Genomic DNA, 20,982 nt, shown 5'->3' on the forward strand with positions numbered 1-20,982 from the left:
GGAGGATGAGATGGCTGGACGGCATCACTGATGCAATGAACTTGAATCTGGGCAAACTCCAGGAGATGGTGAGGGACAGGGAGGCCTGACACACTGCAGTCCATGGGGTTGCAAAGAGTCAGACTTAACTGGGGACTGAACAGTGACCACCACAACATAAACAGTTATGTCACCTGTGAACAAAGAAAGTTTTATCTCTTCCTCCCTGTGCTTTTCTTGTCTTACTGCATTTAGTAGGCTTCCAGTACAGTACTCGAGGGGAGGGATGCAAGGTGCTTGTTCCCAGTCTTAGGGAGAAAGCATATACAGTTGACTCTGGAACAGTATGAAGGAGGACTCTGACCCCCACACAGTTGAAAATCCACGTATAACTTTCTAGTCAATTCTCCATACCTGCTCTTCCATACCCTTGGATTCAACCACCTGCAAATCAGGTAGTACCATAGGACATATTTGTTGAAAAAAATCTCTGCATATGTTGGACTCTTATAGTTCAGACTCATATTTTTCAAGGGTCAAGCTGTCTTTCCTTACCTTAAAATGTAGCTACAAGTTTTTTGGAGACATTGTTTATCAAATCGAGAAATACCCCATTCTTCCTGGTTTGATGACAGTTTTTGTCAAAAATAGGTGTTGGATTTTGTTGGATGCCTTTTCTGCATCTATTGATATGATCATACAATTTTTCCTCTTTATCAGGTTGATATGATGGATTATATTAACTGATTTTGAAATGTTTAATCAGCCTTGCATACCTGGGATAAATTCCCCTTTGTATAACTCATTTATATACATTATTGTATTTTACTTGCCAACATTTTGTTGAAAATTTTTACTTCTGTGTTCATAAAAGATATTAGACTGTAGCTTTTCTTTCTTCATTGTCTCTGGTTTTGGTATTGGGGTAATACTGGCCTCAGAAGCAGTCCCACTTCTGTTTTCTGAAAGAGTTATAGAGATTTGGTGTAATTTCTTCCTTCAATGTCTGATAGAATTTACCAGTGAACCCGCATGAGCCTGGCACTTTCTGTTTTAAGAGCCTTCTAATGATTGATTCAGTGTATTATATACAGGTCTATTCAGGTTATCTATTTTTTCTTGTGTAAATTTTGGTAGACTGTCTCTCAGGGAACTGGTCCATTTCACCTAGGTTATCAAACTTGTGGACATTGAGTTACTTGTAAAGTTCTTTACTGCCCTTCTAGTGTCCATGGAATCGGTAGTGATAGCCTCTCTTTCGTTTCTGATATTAATAATTTGTGTCTTCTCTTTTTTTCTTGTTAGCCTGGCTAAAGGTTTGTTGATTTTATTGATCTTTTCAAAGAACCAGCTTTTGGTTTCATTGATTTTTTTTTTTCCCCTCTATTGATTTCCTGTTTTCAGTCTCACTGATTCCCACTCTGATTTTGATTATTTCTTTTCTTCTGCTTACGTTGGATTTCATTAGCTCTTTTTCTTATTTCATAAAGTAGATGTTTAAATTATTGATTTTAGATCTTAATTTTCTAGGGTATGCATTCAAAGCAGTAATATTCCATCTAAGCACTGCTTTTGCTACATTCCACAAGTTTTAATAAGCTGTATTTTCATTTTCATTTAGTTCAAAATATTTTAAAATTTCTCTTGAGATGTCTTCTCTGAGCCATGTGTTATTTAAAGTATGTTGCTTAATCTCCAAGTATTTTGGAATTTACCAGTTGTCTTTCCATTACTGATTTCTAGTTTAATTTCCTTGTTTTCTGACAGCATGTTTTGAATGATTTCAGTTCACAGTGTGTTTTGTGGACCAGTCTGTGGACTGTCTTTGCCTGAGCTGTCTTTCAAGGAGAATGTTCCTAAGGAATCTAGGTCCTACACATTTGCTCTTAATTCTGAAATGAAGCGCTTCCCTTTCTTGGCCCTGGCACGCTATTTGGACCCGTCTCCTACGTAAGAACCTCCGCCTCTGAGCTGTTGCTTACAGAGCTATACCTACAGAGGAAGAGCATATAGAGATTGGTGTCAGTAATTAAAGTAACTTTTATGGAAGTCCTTTATTAGGTGGGTTTCCTTGGTGGCTCATTGGTAAAGACTTTGCCTTGCCAATGCAGGAGGTGTAGGCTCCATCCCTGGGTTGGAAAGATTCCCCGGAGAAGGAAATGGCAACCCACTCTAGTATTCTTGCCTTTGAAATCCCATGGACAGAGGAGCCTGGCAGGCTACAGTCCGTGGGGTTGCGAAAATGTCAGACCCAGCTTAGCCACTCAGCAACAATAACATTTATTAGACACTTACTGTTTGGCATCACTTTACAAGTATTTTTTCAGCGAGTTTTCCAAATAGCCCTGTAAATTGAAAGGATTTTTATTTCCTTTTTACAGATAAGGCAGCTGAGATTCAGAGAGATTAATTTACAGAGGCATACAAATATAGGTACTAGCAGTAAGTGTCAAAATCAGATCCATCTGATTCGAAGCCCATATTCTCAGAAACCATGTTAAAAACAGGTAACTCATAAGATCCCAGTTCAAGGCAGACTGTAATCCGCGGCCACAACAGGAGACTGGAAGTTTGCCGAAGGAATATTGTGTAATGATGTGCCTTTCATTAGTTTGTCTCCAAAATTGGTGTCGCCGACGGTTCTGGTGCCTTTAGCAGTGAGTGATCATTCCAGTAGTACTGCTTTCTAAGAACACTGATCTTGAAGCTTAAATACAGGCTGTGTTTTATCTAACTTGGAGTTTCCCAACCTGGAATGATTCTGATCCCCAGGGAACGTTGGTGGTGGTCACAGCTGGGTGTGAAGGGGTGGTGTGCTCCTGGCAATCCAGCAGGAGGTGGCCAGGGCCACTGCTGAGCATCCCAGCACACACAAGACCCACCCATCCCCTAAAGGAAGGCTTACCCGACCCAAAATACCAGTTGCGGAGGTTGAGAAACCCTGAGTCTCAGCTCATTCCGCTCTGCTGTGACTGCGAACACCTCGAGCCCTCACCCTCGCCCTCACCGTGCTGTCGGGGTTTGATTACCAAGGCTAAGTGCTGCCTCTGTAAATACTTTGTTGTAACTCCATCCATTAACTCCCTCTGGCACCTTTCCTGTACCTTCAGCTTAGCGGCAGGAGGCCTGTTAAATGGTTGAGTTTTTTTGTTGTTTTTTTAATAAGGTGATACTTTTTCTTCCTGATGTTTCCAAGAGACAGGCTCAGTTGGCCTGTAGTTCTTATGGAAGAGAACCTGGTGACGATACTCTAATCTGTTGCTGGCATCTTTAGCTCCCTAATCTGTGTTTACACGGCCCTGAAAATCAACTCTCCCAGGTGCCAGGCTCCATTCCACCTCAGCACTCTGGCACCACTGGCAGAGAATGCTTCCCCAGTCTCTTCCCCACAGTCCGACCATGCTTGATGATCTTATTGCCCAGCTATTCTCCAGAAGATGTCTCTTGAGGCATGGACATGTGGGGTACTTCTGGAGCTGTGGGTTGGAGTCTCAGTCATTTGCTTTCCAGTTGCAGAGCTCTTAAAGCATCTGGTATTTTCTGTAACTGTTTTCCTGTTTGTAGCTCTCATCCTCTCCCCCAGATTTTAAGCTCCTACAATATGGGGTTTGTTTCTTCAGATTTTTTTTTTCCCTGTTCTCTTAGCAACTAGCATTTCTTTCATCATATACCAAGAAAATCAACTTGGCTTCTTCCATTTTGGGTTATGCACTTGTCTGCTAAAAGTTGAAGGAAATTTTAAGGAACTAAAGTAATTTGAGAGAGACTAGTGGTCAGAGGTTGATGTCAACCAAACCAGAGGAACAATTCATAAACTCAGTGGAATTGAGCCTGAGTCCAAGTGAAAGTAAGTAATTCTTTCCTGGGAAGTGGACCTTGGAATTTTAAGAATCATTTTCATTGTCAGGGAAGCCTGGAGAAATCAACAAAGTTCCTATTAAGAAAGTCCTATAGGTAGCTTACCCTCCTCAGGACCCAGAGGTTCAGCAAAATTTCCCAAGTCAGATACCATCATTACAGAATTTTCTATAAAGGTTAAAAGCAAAGGCATGTGTTTGTCTCATTGAAGTGATACGCCCCAGGGCCCTCAGTAGGGGTTTGAGGTCAGTGAGCTCATTGACAGACCACTCAAATGCTGTCTTGCTTAGGCCTTCGGAGAAATCATGACCATTTTGGACTATGTCTTTGAATCTGCAAGATTTTAAGGAATGTATTATTTTGATGGTATTGGTTTATCTAGAACAGTATTTCTCAACCTTTATTTTATCATTACCCTCCAAAGAAGCCTTTTTAGACACTTTTCCCCTAATCAATCCCTCCCATGAAATTTTAATATCACAGATATGCTGCATATCTGCTCAGATACTGCAGTACTTTGATGGGAACCTGGGGATTGTACTCTCTCAAGATTTTCCCCCCACCCCGAACTAGTTTTCACCCCTACAAGGGCAGGACTGCCCATGTTGAGGATATGTTAATCCATCGATAGAAGTATCATCATCTTGGAAATGAATTGTGTGTGTGCGCCTTTCTTAACAAATTGAAACAGGGACAAGGAGTCTACCAATTCACTAATGTTCGAAAGAGTTCTCGTGCAGTGGCCTGCAGTTCCTGGGGGAGAGTGAGCAGAGTACTCTTCTCATATTTCATGACTTGTATGGAGACCGTCTTCTCTCCGAACAGTCTTGACCATCTGAAGAAAGAATAGGGAAATACCAGGAGGAGCAGAGCAATAAATGAAGCTCTCTAAAAGGAGAAGGGGGAAAAAAAACCTCTTGCAGTGACATGCATAGGAGGAAGGTGGAAGAATATGAAAGAATCCGGGTGTAGAGTTGTCCATTGTTCCAAGGCCAGTCAGCTCTAACAAGTTCAGTTTCTCAAAATCGGTGTTAATTTGCAGCAGGAAACACCGTTTAGATTGTATATAGCATATACGAACGTTCTATTCTCCCAAGAGGGTTTGACTGTGTCTGATCAGAAGGGTGGTTGTGTATGAAACGCACCTCAGAAGGAGGAGGAGGAAGAAATGACATGTTCATGTAAAATGAAATACAACTGCAAATTAAAGTGTCACCCTGTTTTAAAAAAAAAAAAATCCATTTTTTATTTAATTGGTTACCAAGGAAAAAAATGTCATACAGAAGCGTGTATCTCAGGGAATGTTAAACCGTGAGATTTTACAAGTGAATCTGTATTCAAGGAAGTTCTCCTGGAGTTGGGGTGGGGCAGGGCAGGAGGGTTATAAAATATTGCCTTAATAAAAATATTCTGATGCGGAAAAGCTAGGCTCATAAATTTCTGTTGTGTTACATGCCAGGGGTCCAGAAAAAATGAACAAATATTACCTCATTTGTTCTTTACTGTCTCTGTCTATCCAATCAGCTGAATGCTGGCTGCCTGCTCCCTGGAGGAAGCCTCTCCTTTTGAGATGTTTTCCTGGGAGGAAGGTCATATATATACAAAGGAGATGCTTTCTCCCGAAGTGCACCGCTCACCACAGAGACATCCAGGGACTGAATGCTTTTCTGCGGGGCCTTTCTGTATTAACGATCTCCTCTCACTCTTCATGTTTCTTTCCCAGTGTTTTTATGGAAACTCATCTGTCTTTTCAGACTGTCTCTTTAAGCCTACCAGACAGAATGTTGCCACACTGGTGGCGCTCAGTCAGTGTTAAGTAATAGTGGAAAGGGGGGCTGATTAATATAACATAACATAATATGGGATTATATTTACAAGCAGAATTGTTCTTGAGAAACATGTCTGGTTTCTCTTTAAGATAGAGACTTGACAGATAGGACTTGTCAGCTGTCTTCAGCCTTCAGCATCTGCCTTTTCTCCCTCTCCTACTGACCCCAGTGTTGCCTCCTGTTTGCAGTGGAAATATGTAGATAGATCTATAACGTGCTCTCTTTGTCTTCTCCCCGACCAGGGGCAGTGATTGGTGATGGACAGTCTGCCGTGGCCAGTAACATTGCCAATACTACCTACCGGCTCCAGTGGTGGGACTTCACTAAGTTTGACCTCCCAGAAATCAGTAATGGTAAGCCAACGTAGAACTGGGGATCCCGGTGGAAGGTCTGTCTGTTACTGGTGAGCCAGATCTCTGAGACCTGCAATAGCACTGGATTTTTCATCACCTCGTCGAGTAGCTGACGGCTCCATGCCATTTCTGCAGCTCTCCTCCAGATCTCGCTAAGCAATTCAGCAAATGTCTGTTGAGCACCCACCCTGAGCAGTGAACTAAAGTGGAGAGCAAAATGAATATTTCTGCCCCAGGACTTCACCGATTAGCATTCATTGTCTCAAGCCTAGAGGTTGGATGGAACTGAGAGAAAGAGAAAGTGATGGGAGTATAGGAGCTGAGAGCCAGACCCTTGAGGAAAGACTACAGTGATGATAAACTCATATTAATCTAGATCCGAATGGGACAAAGGGAGTGGCCTGATTGATGCGTGATTTGCAGAATGTCTGTCTGACAGTCCATTTCCCCAGCTTCTAAAGGACTCCGCAACCTCATGTCTCAGTTATTCAGTTGGAATCACAGCATCTTAGACGTCTCATTTCGTTTCTCTCATGATGCACTCTCACACATTCCTGAGAAGTGGAGGTTCAGCCTCTGCTTGAACACTTGCAGTGATAGGGCACTGTCTGAAGAGTTAACTCTAGCCTGTCACTGCTCAGCTCCTTTTCGGATGTTTTTTCTTATACCCAGCCACCATTTCCCTTGCTGTCACTTCCTCCCATTGGTCCTGGGGCTGCCTCTGAACCTCCACAGAGTAAGTCTAGTGATGTCTCTTTTGACTGACAGTCCTCCAGCTGTTTGAAAGTAAACTGCCACTTCCCTTTAAATTGCTCTTTTTAGGCCAGAATTCCCGAGGTTCCTTTTAAGATCTGGTTTCCAAATCCTTGACAGTTCTGTTCATTTCCCTTTTTACGTTTGAGGGGGGCACAACAAAGTGGAACACTCCAGATGAGAGCTGTCCAAAACAGAGTACAGTGATGGTCTGGACAGTGTTAGTTCAGCCTGGTGTTTCAGCAACCTTTTCTGAAGCCACTGATGGGTTTGCAGTCACTTATAATTCCTTGATAATTGTTAATACCAGAACTCTACCACCCTATACTTACTTGTGCAGTTCGAATACTTTAAAAACCAAAGGATTATGTCTGTTTCTGTTAAGTTTTATCTTAATAGTGTACTTAATAAGTACTAATAATTGTACTTCTTAGTTCCTTCCTCTCAACGTCTTTTCAAACTTTGACTCAGTCCTTTTTTCCCAGCCTTGTTTACATCATCTTCTAATCTGATAAACGTGCTTTCTGTCTGTCTTTGGATTGCTAGCAAAAGTGGTACATCAGGACTTCGCACCAAGCCTGGTGCTATGTTCCTGTGGACTTCCTTTATGTTGATTTTGGTTCATGAATTTGCACCTGAGCTTGGTTCTTCACTCGTGAAACCCATATTTTTCATCTTGTCTATAGGGTATTGTAAGAGCTCGTCAGCTACTTTGAAATAGTCAAGATAGCCTCCGTCTGCGGCGTTTCCCAGTATGCTAGTCTTGGTATCCTTATGAGACCATAAAAATGAGGTCAGTTTTTCATGTCCTGTTGTTAGTGAAACCTCAGTAGCAGTCGTTTTCTTCCCAAGTGCTTTTAAGCCACATGATCGATAATCTATTCTTTAACTCCACTAGAAATCAGTCTGCCTTTTACCTTGTTAAATACTGTTTGCTGCTTTACCTATTTCTGGCCCAGATCTTATTTGCCGTAATTTTCCCCAGATACTTTGTTTCTTTATTCTATTTGATTTTTTTAAAATTACTATCTGAAATACATTTACCAAAGATTTCTAAAATATAAAAGGATATATAGTGAAAAGTTTTGCAACCCTGCTCCCAGCTACACACCTCTCCACCCCATAGGCACAGTTAGTAGTTTCCTGTTTATTTTTTTCAAAAATATTATATATATATGTACAAGCACATGGAAATGTATGTTTTTCCACCTCTATTTAAGCTAGGTGGTAGCGTATTATACCCTTTGGAAGGAAAACTGTGACAAACCTAGACAGCATATTAAAAAGCAGAGACATCAGTTTGCTGACAAAGGTCCGTGTGTAGTCAAAGGTATGGTTTTTGCCAAAATAATTATATATCTCTAAGTAGGACTGATTCCAGATAAATAATAGAGCAATACTTCCATTTTAAAAAAAAACAAAAAACAAAGGTATGGTTTTTCCAGTAGTCAGGTACTGATGTCAGAGTTGGACCATAAAGAAAGCTGAGGGCCGAAGAATTGACGCTTTCGAATTGTGGTGCTGGTGAAGACTCTTGAGAGTCCCTTGGACTGCGAGGAGATCAAACTAGTCAGTCCTAAAGGAAATCAACCCTGAATATTCATTGAAAGGACTGATGCTGAAGCTCCAATACTTTGGCCACCTGATGCAAAGAGCTGACTCATTGGCAAAGACCCTGATGCTGGGAAAGAGTGAAGGCAAAAGGAGAAGGGCTTGGCAGAGGATGAAATGTTCAGATAGCATCACCGAGTCCATGGACATGAATGTGAGCAGACTCTGGGAGACAGTGAAGGACGGGGGAGCGTGTGTGCTGCAGTCCGTGGGGTCCCAGAGAGCTGGACAGCACTTAGTGACTGAAGAGCAACAGCACAGCACGGTGTACATTCTTTCTTTCTGTGCTTTGCTTTCTTCATGTCGTGATGATCTTTCCCTGTCATTCCCTATTCATTCTTTTTTATTGACTGCCTAGCATCCCACTGCCCAAATGCAGCCTCTGGGTTTCTTGTTGTTGTTGCCCTGGGTATTTGTTGCTGTGTGCGCTTCTCTCCAGTTGCAGAGAGTGGGGGCTCCTCTCTGTTGCGGAGCGTGGGCTCCTCATTGCAGTGGCTTGTCTTGCTGTGGAGCACAGGCTCTGGGCACATGGGCTCAGCAGGTGCGGCTCCCTGGGCTCTAGAGAAGCTCAGTAGGTGCGGCTCAGGGGCTTATCTCTCCAGGACATGTGGGATCTTCCCAGATCAGGAATCAGACCCATGTCTCCTGCATTGGTGGGCAGATTCTTAACCACTGGACCGCCAGGGAAGTCCCACTGGATTCCATTTTTTAACCAGTGTTCCGCTGAGGAACTTTTAAGCTGTTTTCAGTCTTTCACTATGCACACTGTGCCGCAGTTTGTCATTTTGCACATGTGCAAGGATATCATAGGATAAAGCCCTAGAATTGGAATTGCAGGGAGAAGAATACGTAGATCCGTGATTTTGGCAGGACTGCTAAATCACCCTCTGTGGAGAGAGCATACCAATTTATATTCTCACCTGTGGTTCGTGAGAGTGCCTGTTTCCCTAAACTCCTGCTTGTAGATTGTTCTGTCATATTTTGGAGTATTTGCAAATCTGATAGTAAAAATAGTATGTAAGTGGGAATTCTCTGTCAATCCAGTCGTTAGGGCTCTGAACTTCCACTGTGGGGAGTACAGGTTCAGTCCCTAGTTGGGGAACTAGGATCCTGCAAGCCGTGTGGTGTGGCAAAAAAATATGTATATAGTATGTTGATATTTTAAATTTGTATTTCTCGTGTTATAAGCCAGGTTGTATGGCTCTTCATACATTTAGCCACTTGTGTTTCCTTTTCTTGGCTTGTCCGTGGGCTCACCTATTTGTGTGTGTGTGAGTGTGCGCGCGCTGCTGGTCTTTTCCTTATCAGTTCAACAGGAGCTCTTTATAGAATCAGAAAATTAACTCATAGGAGGAGTTTCCTGGTTGTCACTTGTCTTTTGTGTCTGCTGAAGGTTATTTTTGTCTTAGGACTTATTTTAAGTAGTCAGAATTATCCAACTTTCCTTTTATGGTTCCTAGATTTTGTGGCAGCATCCAGGAGATCAGATAGCACTTTTATATTTTAATTTTTTCCTTTAAATCTTTGATTCATCAGAAGTTTAACCCAGTCCTAAATAAGCAGAGTATGACCCAGCTTTTCCCCCATGTGGCTACTCATTTGTCCCAACCAGTTTATAAAATGATTCATTTGTCCCCATTGATTTGGGACGTCACTTTCATCCTGTTAGTATCCAGTGAATATATAGATGTATTTCTCCTGTCTTTTCTGCCCCAGTAATCTGTCTGATTATTCATGTAACAGTATCACATTGGTTTAAGTTTGAGGCTCTGTCTTTTAGTATCTGGTAGGACTGGTCTCCTCTTGTAATTTTTTAATCCAAAGTTTCCTGCCTGCTTGAATTTTGGTCATTTATATGGACTTTAAAACTACCTCGCTCTTCCCTTCACCGCCCTGAAAAAACTCCTGTCAGTGTAATTAATGTGGTTCCATTGAATATATAAAATAACTTAAGGAGATTCAGTATTTTTGTGTTATCTTCTTATGTAAGAACATGGCATGATTTTCTGTCTCTCCAAGTCTCTGTTATGTTCTTAAAGTTTTCTTCATGTAATTTTATATATTTTCAAAGTTTATTGTTAAAAGCTTTTTAAAAATTCTGCTATTTGACTGCATTTATTTACTAATTATAGTTGTTATTCAGTTCAGTCTCTGGGTATGTTATCAGTAAATGGTATTAATTTTACCTTCTCCGTTTCAAGTTGTACAGCTGTGATTTCTCTTCTTGTCTAAGTGCATTGGCCGCTACAGTCAGAACAGTGTTAAATAATAGCAGCCATCCTCATATCATTCCTGATTTCAGTAGGAAAATGTCTAGCTTTTTCCCAGTATGTATATTGTTAACTTTTGGGTCAACAGAACTAGTTTATCGTTTTAAGGAAGTCATCTGTTCTTGTGCATGTGTGCGTGCTAAGTCACTTTAGTCATGTCCAACTTTTTGCAGCCATATGGACTGTAGTCTACCAGGGCCCTCTGTGCATAGAATTCTCCAGGCAGGAATACTGGAGTGGGTTGCCATGCCCTCTAGGGGATCTTCCCAACCCAGGGACCAAACCTTCATCTCCTACAATTCCTGCATTACAGGCAGATGCCCCTATCTATTCTTACTTTATTGTTAATTTTTATCAAGAATAGATACCAGGAATTGCCTGGTGATCCAGTGGTTAGGACTTAATGTTTTCACTGCCTGAAGCCTAGATTCAATCCCTGGTTGGGGAACTAAGATCCTATAATCTGTGTGGCATGGCCAAAAAAAAGAGAGACTAGATATTAAATTCAGTCATGTCGTAACAGCATCTATGATATTAACTGTATGTTTTTTTCTCTCCTTTGGCCTAATAATGTGATCATTATGTTAATAGATTCTATAATATTGAACCCATCCTTACCTCCCTTGTATAAAGTTTTTCTTTGTCTAGAGCAATTTAAATAGTATTTTAATTACTTTTTATAATTTTGAAGTCTGAGCCGGATGCTTTCTTCTTTCCTTTTTTTTCCCACAAACATGGGGAGAGGTCGTTCTTTAGTAACATTCTGTCAGCTGCACTGCGCTGGTTAAGCAGATGAGCTCTTGAGCCACACTGTCCAGGCTCAGGTCTGCTCAGCTGCCTTCTCGCAGTGTGACCTTGGTTAATTAATCTCTCCGCACCTTGGTTGCCGTGTCTATAAAATGAGAGTTATCATAGTGCCAACTTCATGTGACTGTTACGAGAATTAAATTAGTACATGTCAAGCACTCTGAACAACATCTGGCGCTTACTGTAGTAAATGGTCAATAAATGTTAGCTCTTTTTATCATGTCTTTTTCTTGGGAATTATGCCATGACTCTTTGAGAGTGTGGCCATAATTCTAAAGTCACCCTGCCCTGTTTTCGGTACTCCAAGAGGTGCCTCTGGAGAGTGACGTTCATGTAAAGAAGACAGTTCTGTCTTAACCTGTTGGCTCATCTGTAATTGGCTTCTGATCCAACATTCTGAGGCATGTTGTTTTCTCCCCAGTTGGAGACGATTTTCTTTGAAAGAAAAACCAAATATTCTGAAGAACACAGGCCCTGCACATGCTGCTAGCGCAGTCCTGTGGTTGCCGTTAGCACCCGTTGTCCAAGCCTCCGCGTGTTCTGGCTGCAGCTTCCTGTCATTCTCCTGTGGGTCTTCCTGCTTCCTTAGATCATGGCTGTTGCAAAACCTGAGCTGATCAGAGAGCACTGTGGTACAACCAGATTGACTTATTTAACTTGGCTCACCTTTCCCCCTCATTTAAGTCCTGTGTGGTGTTAGAATTCTGCTTCTTATAAGTGCCCTATTTTACTCAAGAGTTATTTAGGGAAAAAAACTTGGCATTCTGGACGTTTAGGGCTCATGTGTTTGTTAGTGGCCAACGTTCCTTGCCGTGGTCTTACCCTCTAGACTGCTAATCACTTTCATCTGAGGTTCCTGTCGTTAACTCTGCTTTTCTTGGTTGGCCTGAATAACATCTCGTTACAGTTTTGATAGATTCAGCTGTCGGCAGAGTTAAGTTGAGGATCTGTTTTGCAGTAGCATTTGTTTCTGAAGCTTGCCTGCTTGAGGAGGGGTAGCATTTGGCTTGGGCTCAGCACAAGCCTGGGAGCCACTGGTCCTCAGATTTACTCATGTGTGATCAGCAGCCTCTGTGTTGCTGTGTCATCTGACTTAATCTGCATTGAATTCAGCCCTTTTCTAGAATTAGGCTAAAGAGTCTCACCACCTGTTTCTCTTAGTTGAGATGTAGGATTAATGAATTTCTATCTGTAAAGAGTTAAGAAGTTTGTGAGTAAGGCCTCATATAACATAGATAATTTTGAAACTGCTATCATGGGGGAAAAAAGGCTCATTAGATTTACTATATGTTTAAAGAGTAAGCTCTTACTGGTGAGTAGCATTGGTCACCAGGGTGCCCCGGTGGCCTTAAGAAACCCAGAGGCTGAGCGGTGCGGGGCACACACACCCATACAGGGTGTTGTGATTGCCACTGCTAGGCATGCTTACCCAGTGTCATCTGGAGCTCTGTGCAGGAGGCCTTATTCTGAAATCTGAGGGCTCAGAGATAGACAAAAGGAAATTTTCCTGCTGATTTAAACCCCTTGGGTTTTCCAGATCAGGATCTAATGCACTCGCAGAAGCACTGCAGCCGCCGATCGCTCCCGTGGCCTCATCTGGCCAGCCAGCAACAGGCTGCAAATCGATCTTTGTTCAAGGTGTTTGTTTATAATTTATGGAGCTGATAGGAAGGCAGAGCCATCTGTTCCTCCAGGCATCAGTATTTCTTACCCCTCCCATTCCCTGCTAGGGCATTTTCACTTGGAAATCGTTTATAATTAGGAGGCGATTACACTGCAAAGTCTGGAACATGGCTTCCTGCTGTCTCCTGCATCGTTCTCACTCCCCCTGGAGCTGCCCCACTGAAGCTCTGAAGCGGTTCTGATTTGAAAAATCCTTGCTTTCCTAGCCCTCATTTCCATCCTCAGCTGCCCAGCTAACTGCTCCATCATCATTCCGCATGTGTGTCTAGCCTTTCTGTGCAGGGCTGTTTGCTGGGACTCCAGCTCAGGGATCAAGGGGTGTTTGGTGAGGCAGCAGTTTCCAAGTGTGGTCCTAGATCAGCAACATCAGAGACTCCTGGGAACTCACTTGAAACACAGAGTCTCAGGCCTCACTCCAGCAATCGATCCAGGTGGTGCTAGTGCCTGCTAACACCTGAGAACCACTGTAGTAAGCAGGGCAGGGAGCGGAACAAAGGTTTCTGGTGGCGTGCGGGTTGCCACTGTCCTAGGCTGTTATTTCCCTTCACCTTTTTCTCCACCTGCTTACGTTATTTTCGAGTCCAAAAAAGATGAGCTGTCCTTGCCATTAGTGCACTACTTTCCTGTGGCCTGAGAAGACAAACGAGAGAGCCAGGAAATCTCTGCCTGTGTAAATTAACTCATCAAAATTTCAACCTTCTGAGAAGAAGCTGCACGAACGAATTGAAGCAGTGACCACTCACCATTGTAACTGAACATTTCCATTTCCATGTGGGAAGTTAATAGACAACAAGCAGCAAATGTAAATTGCTAGTTGGAGCTCTGAAATATTAATGAAACCGTAAACACACCACCCAGTGCTTGCTGAAGCTACCAAATCACTCTTTGCCTGCCACGTCCCCGTCATTAGGAAAGAAGTAAAACCCTGGATCCCTAGCTGCACACCAAATTGAGCCTGCTGCTGGAGAAACTCAACTTTAATTCCATCATTCTCTTTTCACGTGTTATTTGCATCTCTCTCTCAGCTCACTGCAGGAACTGGGAGCAGTTGTGAAACTGGGTAGAGTTGACGGGAGGGGGCAAAATTTGGGAGCTGGCCATTGAATTGGATTCATCCTAATACAGTACAAACACAGACACAGTGGCTTAGATTTGGGGGCTCACAAAATGCTTTTTGTCTATATGCCCAGTTTTGGGGGCAGTTAGAGCCAAACTTCTCAGAAGAAGGAAAACCTTACCTGTAATTTCCTCCCCACCCCCAGCCCACCTTAGAAATTAAACTGGAAGTTGAATAGCATTGCTGACTCAACGGACATGAGTTTGAGCAAACTGCAGGAGATAGTGAAGGACAGGGAAGCCCAGCACACTGCAGTCAGCGGGGTCACAAAGAGTCGGGCACGACTTAGTGACTGAACTACAGCAGTCTAGCAGTGCTTTTCTAATGTTGGTGGTGAGGTCTGAGGGTCATTGCAGGCTTCTGTATGTTTAGACTGCAGGTTAACACATATGAACTAGAGCTCTGTAACAGCAAGATAGGAAAGCCTACTTTCATAAAATACTCACATGCATTTTTGAGACATTAAATGTAGATGAGGTGGAACCCGTGCAAAGCTGTCTTAGAGCCCACAGAGTCCATTTCCTTCTGTGTTTATTTTCACGCCCTACTTAATATTTGTGATGCCTTTTTCTCTCCACCTTGGATGGTCAGTTTCTTTTTACCTTTCTGAGAACTGCCAACATCAAGGTTAGAAAACCAAGATGGACTCACTCTTAAAGCTCCCCCAGTTCCTCTGACTCTGTATCCCCAACTGTAATGATGTGTGTATTCAGCGAAGGGAGGAGATTGTCGTCTTTCTGGCAACAGGCTTGGGACCCTGAGTAAGGGCAGATGGTCTCAGTGCTAACTAGATCCATCTCGCCATACAGGCTCGAGCAGATGGTGGGTTGGAAGTTGAGCGGCACAGAGCCCTAATGGTGATAGCACTGAGTATTTGGGTGTCATCATTTTATTAGTTAGCAAACAGAGCCGTCCTCGTGCTCCCTTCTCAGCGTTGCGTGTCATGGTGCTGTCGGTGTCAGCCCCCAAGAATTGGCACAGTAGCCGATCAGAGTGTTCCGATGTCTTTTTTGATCTACTCTGTTATCTCTGTGGCTTCATTAACAACACACAGAGAACGGGAGATGAATACAGAGCTTTAGAAATCACTCCCAAGTTCCTGATAAACCTCAACACCCCCTCCACCCACCCCTGGAAAGCAGTTCTTTGTTTTGTTTTCCTTAGGGTAATTTCCTGAGGAAAGTCACCCTTGACATTCCAGGTCAGACGGCTTGGCTCCCTGGAGTAGATCCCCTAGAATCTGGTGAGGGCTCTTGAGCTTGCCTGTTGGTTTGTTTGAACTATAATGCCTCTGACAGTGGCTGTTTAAGTAATCTTCCAATAAGAGAAAGAGGGGGGGTCCCATGGTTTAAGACTTCACATTTCCAGTGCAAGGAGCACAGGTTCGATCCCTGGTCAGGGAACTAAGATCCCACGTCCTCATGGTGCAGCCAACAAGAATTTTTACAAGAGAGAGAGAAAGAGTAAATCAGCCTCTTTGCACGTGCACATAAGGCAGATTTAAAGGAGACAGAGCCCAGAGGCACTTGGACGTGCTGTGTGTCCGTTCCCTTTGGTGTGTCGTGCTGTTCTGCTCATGCCCGTCCTGGGGGCACTGGTTCCAGGCTCACATCGAGGGTGAGCCACTTCCTGTGGGCAGAGATGTGCCTCAGAGAGGGGGTTCAAATGGAAACTGAAACAGCTGTGCAGGCCCAGTCCCAGGGCTGGCCAACGTCTCCTTAGTTCCGTCACATGGAATGGATTCTCCCCACCAACAGGCAGTCCTCCACCCCGCCCCACCCAGTCCCTCATGCTGCGCCCGGCTGACCATGCATAATTCTCAGTAGGTGCTAGGTGCAGACCGGAGCTGCCCGTGGCCATTGGCGTCTGGCGTGGCTGGAGGGACAAGCAGAGTGCACACAGTTCCAGCCCTCCAGCCTTTGTGCTCTCTTGTGAAATTAGAGATTAGTGTCAGCAAGGAGCTGCCCAGAAGACTGAAGTCTCTAAATGCTCCAGTTTTCTTAAAGGAGAAAGTAAGACACAAATTTGTGAGATGACTCCCTTCTGCACGATCGCATAGAGGTGGAGTGTGGCACTCTCACCCCAAGCAAGTTTTACCTGTGTCACCTTTTCTTGGAATCAGCGGGTTTGCATTTTCATTCACCTCAGTTTTGAGCTTTTGGACAATAACAGCTGTTGAGTGGCTCTCCAGGAACAATTTTTAATAACTTTCTGCTTATCTCATCTCTCAAATGATGTCTCTTAAGTGTGAGCTAGGACTCAGCAGGTGGTTGTGGTTGTGTTGACTCGTTTCCTATTACAGGGGTAGAAGAGACATATCTTTCGGTGTCTTCTGTTGCTTGTTTCGTGACATTTTAGTTGGATAAGGCAGCCTTTAGTATTTCTGGAGAGGATTCGGATTCAGGCCCTTAGGGAAATGCCCCCAAATGTCTTGACCCAGCATTTTTCACACCATTAACTCCAGACCTCCTTGCCCTCTTTTCTTTGTCTGATGCAGCCTCCGTGAATGTGCTGGTACAGAACTGCAAGATCTACAACGATGCCAGCTGTGACATTTCTGCAGACGGCCAGCTCCTGGCAGCGTTCATCCCTAGCAGTCAGAGGGGCTTCCCTGACGAAGGCATCCTGGCAGTGTACTCCCTGGCCCCCCATAACCTGGGCGAAATGCTCTACACCAAGCGATTTGGTAAGTCATGGGAAGCCCAGCGTCGTGACAGTAGTACCTTGGCCTGGGCATTCCCTGATGAGGCACCGCTTAGGTGGGCATGATGGCCACATGCTACCCCCCTGCTTCCCAGGCACACGTCGGAGGAACATGCTCTGTCCTAGCTGGTAGTGTTGGCAGGAGAGTCTCGGAATAAGAGTCCTCCCCACCACCGTGGCATCACCGGCATGTTCCCGTTGTGAGGGGCGAGGGGAGGGGAGGAGCTCTATTCTCGGTCTTGGCTCGGGGAAGGGGGCACACTCGCGCTGCAAGCCAGTCTGCATTGTGTAGATTTATGTACAAGGGCGTTCACAGCGGTATTTGTCACAGAGAAAAATGTCAAATTCTGAAGAGTTGCTTAAATAAATGATGGTGCATTGACAAGACAGAATACCATTTGGCCTTTAAAACGCTGTTACAGAGGAATATTTAACGGTGAAAAATGTTTGTAATGTATGAAGTGAAAAAAGTGGATTTCAAAATAGCAGTTACAGTACGGTAACAATTTTTAATGTGATTCTGTGCTAATACGGGTTAGCATTCGCTAAGTACTTTTTATATGTCAAGAGCTAGACTTAGTACTTTACACATCTTCTCTTTGTGCTCCTCACTGCCATCCTGTGCGATTAACCCCAGGGTGACCAAACAAAGATGAAGACCAGGGAGAAAGAAAAAAGACTGAAGGAAGACTATTTGCTGGTAATAGCAAGAGCTCTAGGGAGTGTCTCTCTGTCCTTCTGGCCTTAGGTCCCAACGCCATCTCGGTGAGCCTGTCCCCGATGGGCCGATACGTGATGGTGGGCTTGGCCTCGCGGAGGATCCTGCTGCACCCCTCCACGGAGCACATGGTGGCCCAGGTCTTTCGGCTGCAGCAGGCGCACGGCGGTGAGACCTCCATGCGGGTGAGTGCCTTGCGTGGCGGTTCTCCTAGGCCTTGGCCGGCAGCGCCATGCAGGCCCGAGGTGCGGCCTCCCAGCCAGGGCCAGAGGCGTCACGCCGGTAACGAGCCAGGAAGGGCTCCAGTCCGGCCCAGTCTTGACCAGCCGGTCTCACTTTTGGACGCTCTGGGCTATTCAAAGGCAGTCTTTCTCATACTCTAAATCATGAGCTGGGGCCCCAGAGGCCTGAAAGGATCTTGGGTTAGAGACCAAACTGAATACTTCCTTACCTCAACTTGAGACCTGTAGTCTGGAGATACATAAAGAACCCAATGAAATATTTGTTTGTTTGTCTTTAATTTTTGAGGAGGCAGGCTGTAGAAGGAGATAGGTAGTATACTATGAAATGCTTTTCTCCTGGGGCTAAAATCACAATGGAAGATGCGGACTCTGTGGAGCTGCCATGCCCTTAACTGTCCTGTCCATTTCACCAGCAGGGAAAGGTGGTGTTTAGGACCTGCTCTTGTCTGAAGCCATCCTCCGTGTATTGCCATCCTCCATGTAGAGCCTCTGGGCATCATGGGGTTAGTGGCTTCCTGGAGTTAACCAGTGTAGCTTCTGACTGAGATTCCCACATCCCACGGGGGCTCATTTGGCCAGGGTTTTGTCAAGGGGAGTTGAGCATTTGAACAGTTCTCTAATTAGATGGTGTTTAAGCTCCGTCTCGAGCTAAGAACCTGTGAGTTCCCCTAGCACTGTGTGCTGTGCCACTTACCGTTTATGCTGTTGCTTATGTGTTCTTTCCTGTTTTCTTCAGCCGTGTGGTATGTCTGTTTAATCCACCCAATTAGGTTCAGTGTTAAGCTCTGTAGGGGCTTATCCCCCAGGGCCGCTCATTTAGTGCCACACATGTAGATGCTTGTGGAATTCAGGCTGGAATCTGAAGCATTGGTTTAAAGAAAAATCCTGAAGATAGGACCCATGATATACAAAGCAGTAGAAAGCAGGTGACCAGGTGTGGTATCTCCAGCCTCTTCTCGCTCCAGTTTCCTACAGGGAAGAAGCCCTGCTCTGCTGAGCCACTCTCCAAGCCCCTGGAACAAATAAGGCCTCTCCTGCCTGGGTGCCTTTACCTGGAGTGCCCTCTTCTCCCCAAAACCCACTGCGTGCAGGCTGCTTCCCTGCTGTGGAATCTTCTAAACAGGGCTGATCACTCCCCAGTAAGGAGCACCCTGTCTGGGTTAACACTCGTCACACCAAACTGCCATTCCGTATCTCCATGTCATTCTCCTCTCTTGGCCCAGGAGCTCCTTGAGAATAAGACCCCGTCTGTTTCGTCTTTGTGAAGTCCAAGTACCTAATAAGGAACCCGATATTGAGGAGAAGCTGAGGGAATAAAAGAGAATCTTTAGAAAAGCATCCTTATCGTTTCCAGCTTGTCACTAGCAGGACCAATGAAGGGTGACTTCATGTGCCACCATGCCTCTGGCAAGGGTAGAAACGAGGCATTGTCTGCTCTTGACATCATAATGACAGGAAGGTTCTGATTCTTGAATTCCACGTGACTGGAAATGTTTGACAGTGAATGATTGGGAGGGGACTTCGCAGGAAGTTCATCAAGCCTGTTTTCTTACCTAGAGAAATGAGGATGGAAGGTGAACTTTAAGTATTCTTATGTTAAGCAGATTTGGTTGGTAAAAGTACCTGGCGTCTGCTTTTCACCACCTAGAGTCTTGGTCCTTGCTGTTCTTCTTACCCTTCCTGCCTAACTATGCAATAATGGTTTCTAATCATGAGTAGACAGGAGCGGTAACGGACGTCTCCAGCCTCTTCCAGAAGCCAGGGCTTCTGCCCGACTTTTGGGCACAGCCTGCCATCCTAGCAAGGTTCCTCTCTTCCATAAGTAGCCAGAAACACCTGGCTGAAGGCAGACCGCTCCAGGGTGGAAGCCAAGATGCTGTCACAGAAGGGGCCCGCTGCGTAGGGGGTGCAGTTGAAGTCTGCTGTGGAGATGAGGGGCGCAGGGCACCCCGCCAGCTGCTGCATGCCTGACAACAAGAGCTGCTTGTCAGGCCTCCCAGGCTTGTCAGGCTTTTGCTTCCCAACAGGCTCCACCTGCTGCTTAGCAGGGGCTTCCCAGGTGATTCAGTGTTCAAGAATCCACCCACCGATGCAGGAGACACGGGTTCGGTGCCTGGGTTAGGAACTCCCCAGAGTAGGAAAGGCAATGCACTCCAGAATTCTTGCCTGGAAAATTCCGTAGACAGGGGAGCCTGGTGGGCTACAGTCCATGGGGTCGCAAAAGAGTTGGACATGACTGAGGACGCCCACACCGCTTAGGAGAGGAGCTGAGTAATTTGAAAGCTCTCATTTGGGAAGTGTTTCCTTCACACGGGAGGCAGGATCCGGGCTTCTCGGCAAGGTTTTTGCTCACCCTGTGTCCACCCAGTCTGACTGTAAACTCCCATGCTACAGAACGGTTTCTGGTTTTCCAGGTCTTGGTTGCCCCTTACCTCCGAAGGCACCAAAGCTTTTGGGGACAGCTGTGCTGTACCACCGTTTAAGGCAAGAAGTGCCATTTTTGTCTGAGAACAGGGCACAAGGGTTTAATGGGACAGTAGAGCCTTTCCCTCTTTGCACAGGTAAGTGTGGTTGGGTGTCTCCATCCATCGTGTCAGGCTCTGTCTGTGAAGGGGCTATGGGTCCTGGGCCTGTCCTGCAGCTCCTCTCTCAGTCCCCCTTCTTCATGGGGTTAGCTCTTGGAATTCACTGTGCTGACATTGAGAGGTGAAATTGTTGGGCCAGCAAATGTTCCTAGGAGAACATCCCCAAGAGCACTGACTTATTTTAATTCCCACTGAGGGACCCGCTCTCTCCAAGAGATGATCCCTTACCCAATCCCATATGAACACTGTGAAAATGAATTGCTAATTGCTCTTAGCCTGGGTGCACTTATTAACAGCAGCTCTTCAGACCTGTGGATCGGTCTTCCTCAAACTGCAGTTAGAATGCACGGCTGCTACTGCTAAGTCGCTTCAGTCGTGTCCGACTCTGTACGACCCCACAGACGGCAGCCCACCAGGCTCCCCCGTCCCTGGGATTCTCCAGGCAAGAACACTGGAATGGGTTGCCATTTCCTT

At 44.9% G+C, this 20,982-nt stretch overlaps 1 protein-coding gene across 8 annotated transcripts in view; it reads left to right on the forward strand.

The window, feature by feature from the left end:
• AMBRA1 (autophagy and beclin 1 regulator 1) overlaps window positions 1–20,982 on the forward strand; it is a 165,091-nt gene that overhangs the window by 117,535 nt on the left and 26,574 nt on the right. For all 8 annotated transcript variants that reach the window (XM_018059152.1, XM_018059150.1, XM_018059154.1 and 5 more), the window contains 3 exons: window positions 5,909–6,019; window positions 16,758–16,946; window positions 17,712–17,866. In XM_018059152.1, coding sequence (XP_017914641.1) covers window positions 5,909–6,019; window positions 16,758–16,946; window positions 17,712–17,866 — 455 coding nt within the window. The remainder of the gene's footprint in view (window positions 1–5,908; window positions 6,020–16,757; window positions 16,947–17,711; window positions 17,867–20,982) is intronic.

Source organism: Capra hircus, chromosome 15 (assembly GCF_001704415.2).
Source record: "Capra hircus breed San Clemente chromosome 15, ASM170441v1, whole genome shotgun sequence".
Lineage (NCBI taxonomy): Eukaryota > Metazoa > Chordata > Mammalia > Artiodactyla > Bovidae > Capra > Capra hircus.